The sequence below is a fragment of the Phalaenopsis equestris genome, unplaced genomic scaffold (assembly GCF_001263595.1).
Source record: "Phalaenopsis equestris unplaced genomic scaffold, ASM126359v1 Scaffold208949, whole genome shotgun sequence".
Classification (NCBI taxonomy): domain Eukaryota; kingdom Viridiplantae; phylum Streptophyta; class Magnoliopsida; order Asparagales; family Orchidaceae; genus Phalaenopsis; species Phalaenopsis equestris.
In genome coordinates, this window is record NW_018228161.1 from 59955 (window position 1) to 69738 (window position 9784).

Sequence of the window (9784 nt, forward strand, 5' to 3'; positions counted from 1 at the left end):
CATTCCCATTTGACTTTCTTATGTCCAATCGTGAAAACCTAAACTTTGAAATCTTGAAAGCAAAACCACCTGATCTTAATCGAGAGTTTTCTTAAGTGATTTCGATCATTTAAGATATAATTAATTATAGGGGTTTGCCTCTATAGGGAACCAGGAACCCAGATAAAATAAACCCTATTTAATTTTTTTATGTTAGATAGGGGAACTTGTTGGCCTTTTTATAAAATATTTCGCAGATCAAAACGGATGTCACAAATTGTTTAGTCTAGATGATTAAATTCCTATCACAAGTAATATATTTATTCTTCGGGATAAATGTATTGCTTGTAGTGTTATATTAAATCATCTAAACTATTTAAAAATGTGAGACTCGTTTGATCTCACTTATTTTAAAAATTAAAATGTTCTTTCAAAAAGTTATATTTATATTTAAATTATTTTCAAAATCACAAAATCATCACCTTTTCAAACTACGAAAGTTGAACAATAAAACGGCCGACAACGCCCTACGGTTCTCATTTCTAGAAATCTCAAGTCAAACTTCTTAGGCAACATTTGCCTAAATCCCTAGCATGAGATCTTAGTAGATTCTATTGATAAAAACTCTAAAGCTCACAAATATTGAATTTCCAATTCAATCAAAATCTCAATTTTATAATCTCTAAATTAATCAAATAGAATTTCAAATCTAATCTCTAAATTCAAATTCAAATCTAAATTTGAATTCAAATTTAGAGTATTGATACTAATATTTTGGTACTTAGTTGATCGTCTTGATCAACACCAATATGCGCATTGTGCCTTGAATGGTCTACCACACATTTTAGACGTCAATTTTTAACATCATTTTCAGTCAATCCTCTCTCTTGAATCATATCCAATTCTATCTAAATTAGAATAAGTTGGAGGGCTCAACAGGTTTCTCAATATCTTAGCACTTCATGCCCTTTCGCCTTCAAACTCTAGAAAAATCTCTTCAAATTTGAATATATCCTGTTTGAAACTCCTGAAACAACAACACTAGCATCCAGACTTTTGAAATCATAAACAAGAAAAGCTAGTATTTTAATTGAGTGTTTTCTCAAGGTTCACAACTCTCGAGATATAATAAGTTAGGAGGTTTACCCTTTAGGAAAAATCAGTATTCCATAATAAAATAAACTCTATATTATACCCGTAAGATAAGGGAAAATCTCTGGTTAATATATATCCATAAATTTTAAAGATTTTTATTATTTGAATGATTGAATTCACTTCAAGATAATATTTTTTCCTCTCAGGATGATAAATAAAACTTCAAATGACGTATTTAATCATTTGCATAAAAATCTTTCAATATTTCTGATGGACGACACACCAAAACAAATTAATACCTAAAAATTTTTCTATACAACCATATACCTACATGCCATACAGACTACCAAAAAATCTTGTTGACATTCAATCACATGCTTACATCAATTGAATGGTAAGCGATCAATAGTATCTGTCAGTTGAGCAGCTAATAGCTTTATCATTTCAATAGTTATTAATAATGAAAACTGGAGAAAAGACAAAAATCCATGAGCTTGCCCGCTTTAGCTAGCAATGCCCGGCTTCCTAAAATTTGTTATTGGAATGGAGATCAAGCCGCAATCTTCGTCTTACCTAGGCAATCATTCTGCGCTAAGTGTTCACTCACAAATAGGCCAGGCTTATTCTCAGATTTGTTCCCAGCTGCATTCTCTAGCTATTGTTTATTTATATAAGAACAAATCAAAATCAGAATTTATTAAATGGAGCAGCTGTTTCCCATTTTTAAGCTTGGTTAGGTACCCATCCATCAACTATATGCCAAATTTTGACAAATCTATCCCTTGAAACCATATATTTTATTTACAAAACAAGCAAAAGCAGCATCTTAACAATTTGAAACAAGTACAGAGAAGACCCTTCCCCATTACTCTCATCTTCCTTTTTTTCTAATATATACCATCAACCCCGTTGCTGAGTGGACTGCCTTTGACCTCCAAAGTGGAGGTTTAAGCTTTGAATAACATAAAAAAAACAAAATAAAAAAAGACTTCTCCTTCACTCTTCTCACTTTCCTATATATTATTTCACTCTTCTCCATTTGCTTTAGGTGTTTCAGAGTGCAAATAATTTGGCTCCCATGTTAAGTATTGGCATGGTACACATGCCAGGAGCCAGGAGCCAGAAGCATAAGATTGTGATACCATCACTTAAAGTTTTAATTTTATTTCATTGAATTAACATTTTGGAAAATAGCTCCAACAACTACCTTATTTCCACTAAAAAAAGCTAGCATCATAGAGAACACTAGTATTTTACAGTGTTTACAATGTTAAGCCAATAGACATTTAAGAACAAGTGAGACGATTGAATCTTATATAAATCATGGAAAGCAGTGCAGGAAATCCATTGAACCTATTCATAATAAAATGTAATTTACTGAAATAAATTTAGCAAACTGAAAAATGATGGTAATGGTAAACCTGGTGTTTTTCTTTCCATCTAGGAAAGAAGCTATTTCCAAGTAGAGCAAACAAGTGATCTCTCATTTCATCATTGGTAACAACCAAACATTTGCAGTTGACTGCTGCATACAACCAGTACCTACACATATAGAAGATTTAAGTCACTACAAATAGTTTCAATAACCCTCATATAAGTTAGGACTCCAAAAGACTGGAAAATAAGGAGCACGCAGGAGAATCATTGCAGTATTTTCGTGCAATACCAAAGAAATAGACTGACAAAACTATTACAAGAGCATCCAGATAACTATTGAAGTGATTTATCTCAATCTAAACTTGTCCGTGACAATATCAAAACCCAGACCACCTGAGCAATGAAAAAGAGGTCGAAATGAGAGAGAGAACAAGCGAAAAATTTTGAAAACTTTATTGTTTTGAAATGATAAACTCAATTATTTTGACAATGATTTTTGACTCAAATAGAATGCCAAAATACTGGTTTAAATTTTGTTTTATTTCTAAATACAATAATAGAAATACAATAATATTATGTTATAGCATTATAGATTAGGTAATCCTAATTTTTAGTATCTAAAATACTTGTTTCCCATATTATTTCAAAATAAAAATTCATCTTTGTTTCAATTTGAAGTTTGTCAGTTTGTTAAAAATCACCGTTCATATTTTTCTCCACAAATATATAAACTAATTATACAATTTACTATGATTCATAGCAATATTTGAGTTACTTAAAAAAAATCTTATATATTCTAGGAAAAAATAGTTTGTGATTTTCACTGATGAACACATTAGGTTAAGTATGGTTTGTTTAATGAAGAAATATCTAATATTAAAAATAATTTTCAAAAGCTTTAATATCATGGGACAAATACAATTTCAAAAAACTATTGAAATATTAAGGAGTAATAATGGTTGAGAGTATTTCAATAATATTTTGGGTTATTTTTCTCAAAAAAAAATTAATTCATCAAAACTCTTGTGTCAACGCTCCACAATAAAATGACATAATTGAAAAACTCTGAAACACAAACACCTCAAAACAGGTGTCGTACCCATGTCGGACACAGACATGGACAAGGCTTTGACATGGGCCGATACATGACAGACATGTTATTAATTGTGTATGAACTCCCCGTTTACATAGACATGGTTTGGACACCACTCAACACAGACACAAGAGCTTAAATTCGAGCAGCATGAAGGCATAAGCCGAGAAGAAACACAAAATCAAACCAACGGAATTCTCAAGCAGTTCTCATAGAATAATTCTCGCCATCGCCTCGCCATTGATCTCATCTTCTATGATCGAAGCAAGCAACAAGCAAGTCAATGTCGAGCGTCATTGATTGAAGCAAGAGAGTCGTCAAGCAGCCCTGATAGGAACAAGGGAGTCTTCGATGAAATCCAGAGCTTTGGCGTGATCTGAGGCACGATCCAGAGCTTCGACATTATCCAGAGCACGATCCAGAGAGAGATCCAAGGCTTCAACATGATTTTCGACCGATCGAGAGAACAATTCAAAGTTTCGATGCGATCTAAAGCCTTTGTTCTAGCATTCAAGTTTATCAAACTAGCGGTTCCATGATCGTACAATACTTATTTTTTCTCTATTATTTTTTTAGTTTATTTTGTAGAATTTTTATTTGAAGGTTTTCACTTATGCAAGTTTGCATTTGATATGCATTTTTATCTACGGTTACGTTCATTTATTATAAAATTATCTTATAAGTTCTACAAAAAGGTTTAGATGTTAAATATATCAAAAAATTATCATATCATTTAAGAGCAAATCACAAAAAAACTTTATGGTTGAATTGGCATTAAAAAACATATAATCAAGTTGCCTATCTTCAGTGGCTAAGTTGCAAAACCTAAATTTTAAATTCAAATTAATTTTAACTTACCATACATTTGCATTAACACAGCTACATGAAGACTTTTAAAAAAGGACTTATCTAGAAAAAAATATATAAGAACAAAGTTTTTGGTTTTTTTAAACAAATAAATTTTCAACTTTCATATTAGAAGCTTCTTGCTTTCAGTACAATATAATTAGGCTTTAATCTAGTGATAACCCTCACATTGGATATGGGATTCAAAGTTTAGGGTGTATTTGGGGTGCCATTTTCGCTGCTTATCAGCCCAAAACGCCGACCAAAGTGTTCAGGAGGCTGCTTCTCACGTGCTTTAGGCAGAGTACTGCTGTAGAATGGTAAAAGCCGAAATGACTAGGGAGGGTTCATTCCACGGTTAGAGCTCCGTTTCAACTACAAAATCTCATCGTTGCCCCTCTACAATTTCCAAAATCCCTCCTCGTGTCCCCTCCAATATCCCTCCTCCCCTGCTCACCATATTTTTTATCTATGTGTGGCTTTAGAGCAGAATCCCAGCTACCTTCTCCCCTCCATCCATTTTTTGTGTCGTCGCCTCTCACTACCTATCTCAAAATATATCTCTCCTCCTTTGTTCTCTATGGTGGAGGTTTGATGGTTTGCGTTCTACAATCTTTTCCTTTTGATGATTTGATGGTTTGTGTTTCACCATCTTCTCGATTTACCTGTTGGTGGTTTGATGGTTTGATGGTTTGTGTTTTACCATCTTTTCCTTTTGTTCTTTTTGCTTTCCTGAGAAATTGCATTGAGCCGATGGAAACATAAAAATAATTTTGAAGATTTTTTGAAGTATAAAAAATTAGGTATACTTTAAAAACGATTTTAGTGTACATTTTTTGTCGAATTAGTATTACAATGTACTCTCAATTGAGATAGACTCATCTTAAAGGGTGATAAAAGAGATAAGCACTTCAAGTAGGGCCCAATACTAGATCACGGATTCAAATCAACATGGACTTGCGAGTCGAGTTTGAAGATGATAGATCACTCGCCAGGCTGAAGAAAAACAGACTCGCCTTGCTAGATTAAAGGCATCTGCACAGCAGCGACAAGGCATGCTTACACACCTATCACAACGAAGCATCCACCATGGCTCCATAATGAAGCCATATACATCAAAGCAGTCTTTCTAAGCCAACCAGGCCAGGTCCTCCAATAAGTAGACCGCACAATTCGAATTTGTATCAAGGCAGAAAAACTTCTAAATGACTTAATCTTTTTTAACATGTGTATTACTTATTTTGTAGCTTTTTTATAAAGCTCAAGACCCTAGATCTCTATCTATAAATAATGAATCCCAAGGAAAGTTAGATGTTCTACCTTTTTTACTCCTTTTCCCCATTCACGTTGTCATTGTAGCATTGTAAGTCATATTTTATCATATCAGCTTCCTCTACCCATCTCTTTTCTAGACTTTCTAATTTTCTCTGAATTAATAAGATTTGGGTGTAACCCACATTCTAAGCAAGCCTGCAAACATGTTATGTTATTGAAGATATGTAAGTAGAGTAAAAATTAAAATAAAAAACAATTAAGGAATGACCAAAGAGTTTCTAATTATAGCAAATTTAAAATAAGAAGCAAAATTGATTCCAAATCATTGTTGTACCCATAATGAAGACACTTATAAAGAATATTAAACAAAAATGTGCATTAATATAGTTTGCAAATAATAATTCTAATCGATGAGATAACTATAGAAATAGTTACAGTAATTGAGAAAATGTCAAAAGAAAGAAAACTTAAGAGCAATAGAATAAATTCCCAATATATGGCATATAATTTTAATGAATGAGAAACTTATAATTAGAAATTAAAGAAAGTTAGATACATATTATATAATTCCAATGTATTTACACAGTTAACACCTAAAATTTGATATTGACGTTTATAAGACTCTTCGGAGACATCCGATAAAATTGGAACAATATAGAGAAGATTAGTCTGGTTCATGTGCAAGGATAACACGCAAAAATCGAGAAATTATATTGACATTTATAATATTTTTGTATAACGAACCTATGTAGGAAAAGATTTATGTACTATGCATGCAAATATGAAAAGTTTTGATGTTAGATATGTAAATAATACAAAATTATGTCATATGTATGTAAATGGCCCTATAAATTAATACTAGAAAGAGATAAATTCCTGCCTAAGAATGATAGATTTAAGTTTCTCGAGTTTATTATACATAATTTGTAAAAATAATTTTAGGAGTTTAAAATGGATAAATATCCAAAAAAATATATCATTTGATAAGTGGATGTCATAAAGCTAAGGATCCAGGTATTAACTATTGAAAAAAACTATTGCTACAAAGTTGAGCATGATAGACATGAGAATGTTAAGATGGATGTGTGTCAAAACATAAAAAGAGAAATTAAGAAATAAATTTATTAAAGAAAAGTTAAAAAGGCAGCAATTGAAAATAATGTAAGCGAATAGGGAATTTGATGGCTTGAGCATGTAACACAAAGTGGCAAAAAAAGCATGCATTAGACAAGCAAATAAGATTTGAGGAAATTTTGGAAAAGGAGGGACGGTTGAAAAGTAACATCGATAAAATTTGTTCTTAAAAATGATTAACACCATAAACAGCACATAACAAACAAAAAAAAAATGAGAAGCCACTAAGCCAACCCAAAATAGTTAGCATAAGACTAATGATGATGAAGCTAAAGAAAATCAGATTTGTGGTCCTCTATTTTCTTCAATTCATATCCAAATATTCAAGATTCTGATAATTACTTTAATATGCGTGGCCACAACAACGATGAAGAAGCTACAAGAGAATATATGAGAACTTTTTCTGAAAAACAACATCAACTTAAGCTTAATCCAAGGAACATAGATCCTCAAAGAAGCAAAACATAAAAAAATATAAATAAAAAACTGAACGAACTAGTTACCAGTCATCGTTAGATCCAGATGGAGTGACATAGAGTGAGCCACTCCTTCTCCAGCTCTCCAACAACCTTTTATTGTTTGAATTATCAGCTTGTCCACCTCTTACCCGGCTGCAATGTAGGACAACAAGAGGCAACTTATCTGATGAACTCATCTGACGGAGTTCATTAACAATATAATTTAGCTGCATATGTTACACAAAATGTATGTTACCCTAAACCCTAAAACATAAAAAAGAACCAAATATCAAATTCTAGCCAGCTTTTCACTGCATTGAAACTATATAACAGCTCATTTGAAATAACATTACCTGGAAAAAACTGAATTTGTGTTGATTATTTAGGCCAACATTTGCACCATCTATGACTGCATCAAATGGCCCATACCGGTCAAGCCACGACTGTAAACAGTGAGCAAATAACTTGAACTTAACTTCCTCAATTCATCATAGCAATTTCCTAATTAAAATAAAATAAAAGAGCTAGAAACTCTCAGCAAACTGTAATGGTCTACAGTGCTCTTCATCTGCCAACTCAAACTGTTGGAAGAAGGCTAATGATGATCATAATCTGCCCTTAATAAGAGATAAGACTAAAACATGTTGTAATGCAACTTCTCCAATTTTATTGTGGGATATTTCAGGAAGATAAGCATTGCAATGATATAAAGAAACTCTGTTTTCGTAATGAGATCAGTGAAATTCAGATGTTTATTGCAGCAGGAAGCAAGTCTGGTTACTGATTTAGCTACAAAAAGGGAATTGGAATCGATCTTGCATCAAAACTTCAACCAAGTTGTCCGAGTAAGAACATTGCATTGGATTGATAGGGTATTTAACCCGTTTCCAAAAACAAATTGAAGTGCAAACCCAATAGATCAACATTTTCTATTACCATCAAGAAAGTGGTATTCATATTGCAAATAAAATGATCTGTTTACCTCACGGATTAGTGCAAGATGAGAAACTGCAACAAACAAGAAATCAAGTAGAACAATTAAAGGTACTTCGATAAGCATAAAATTCAGAGGCACTGTAACTAAAACACCAACAGGTAATCTCCTATATTTAAAAAGAGTAATAATAAGAAATCCAAAAGAGAACAAATATAAAGTGGCAAAGTTCCACATATGCATTCTATTTCATCAAGTCCTAAAACAAAAAATATTAAAAAAAAGAAGTTTCTACACAATGAAAGGTAAAGAAGCTAACTTGTAATGTTAATCCAGCTTCCACTAGAATTTTAACGAAGGTATCCTTCAGCCTTCATTCAATCAAACAGGAAATGAGAATCATATGTGTGCATATGAATCAAACGAACAGAAGTGTAATTGTGCTCTACTACTATTATAAATAACCAAAATAAATAACGTGAAAAATGCACAATCAGTCGAACCTGGAAACCTGTAAAATCCGCCTTAGCCTCCTTTTGACTAGCCAGTTCGGCCAATGATCTTGCGAACACCTCAGTCTCCACAGGATCTATATCTATAGACATCATCCTATCCCTACACCGCCTGCACACACCTTCCTTATCCATTTCACTCCTCCCGACACTCCATTGCCCTTTACCTAACCACCCCTGTCCATGCCACCCTCCTCCTCCTGTTAACACCCCTTTATTGACCATCTCCACGTCCCACTCGTGAAGTCCAAATCCTGCCGCCTGCACTGAATTAAACCAACCTTCAATCAACTCAGCTGTCGTCTCGGACACCATCCTCAATTCGGCCCTCATCCTGTGCAACAGCCGGTAGACATCTTCTCCCCTCCCTAGCTCGGAATTGAGACGGAAGAGAGCTGCCAGCTCCAGTTCCTCGGCAGCAACCTTTGCCTCGACCATGTGAGCCTCGAGCTCCTGGGCCTTCTCAACGTCGCCTTTCTCGCAGAAGCCGAAAAGTGCGGGGCCGTAGCTGCGGAGGCGTGGGGTAATGCCTGCGGCGGACATGGTCTTAATGAACTGAAAGGCAAGGTCGGGATCGCCACGGGCGGCGGCAAGGCGGACGAGGGTAGTAAAGGTGGCCTCGTTTGGGACGACGCCGTCGACTGACATCTGAGGGAAGATTTCAAAAGCACGGTCAGCCTCGGAAGCGGTGGCGGAGAGATGGGAGCACAAGTAGAGCAGGACATTATAGTGGTGAAGGGATAGCGGGATGGAACCGGCGCGGGCGGAGTCGTAAAGGCGGAGGGCCTCGGAGACGTCTCCTTGCTTCGAGCACATATCAAGGTGGTGGCGAAGGAGGTTCTCCGGCGTCTCACGTCGAGCCTTTTTGGATAATTTGAGGGTACTGTTGGCAGCGGAAGTGGTGGAAATCGGAAAGGACATGGTGGAAGGGTTTGTTAAGGAGAGGTGTTTGAAGTTATGCCGAATAGAAGGACGGGAGATATGACGGTGAGAACGACGAGAGGCATGGGTTACGGCGTGGAAGAAGGAAGAGGGGCAGCGGATTAGAGAGGAGCGGAGGAAAATTGCCGGAGGCATTCCT

At 34.8% G+C, this 9784-nt stretch overlaps 1 protein-coding gene across 1 annotated transcript in view; it reads right to left on the reverse strand.

Moving 5' to 3' along the window:
* The window catches only part of LOC110036593 (proteinaceous RNase P 1, chloroplastic/mitochondrial), a 41239-nt gene extending 31461 nt beyond the window's left edge, over positions 1 to 9778 (reverse strand). The window contains exons 1-4 of the mRNA XM_020741074.1: positions 8695 to 9778; positions 7611 to 7700; positions 7303 to 7484; positions 2496 to 2616 (exon numbers count right to left, since the gene is read on the reverse strand). Of these exons, the coding sequence (XP_020596733.1) occupies positions 2496 to 2616; positions 7303 to 7484; positions 7611 to 7700; positions 8695 to 9624 (1323 nt within the window). The 5' untranslated portion in view covers positions 9625 to 9778. The remainder of the gene's footprint in view (positions 1 to 2495; positions 2617 to 7302; positions 7485 to 7610; positions 7701 to 8694) is intronic.
* Positions 9779 to 9784: the final 6 nt, after the last annotated feature.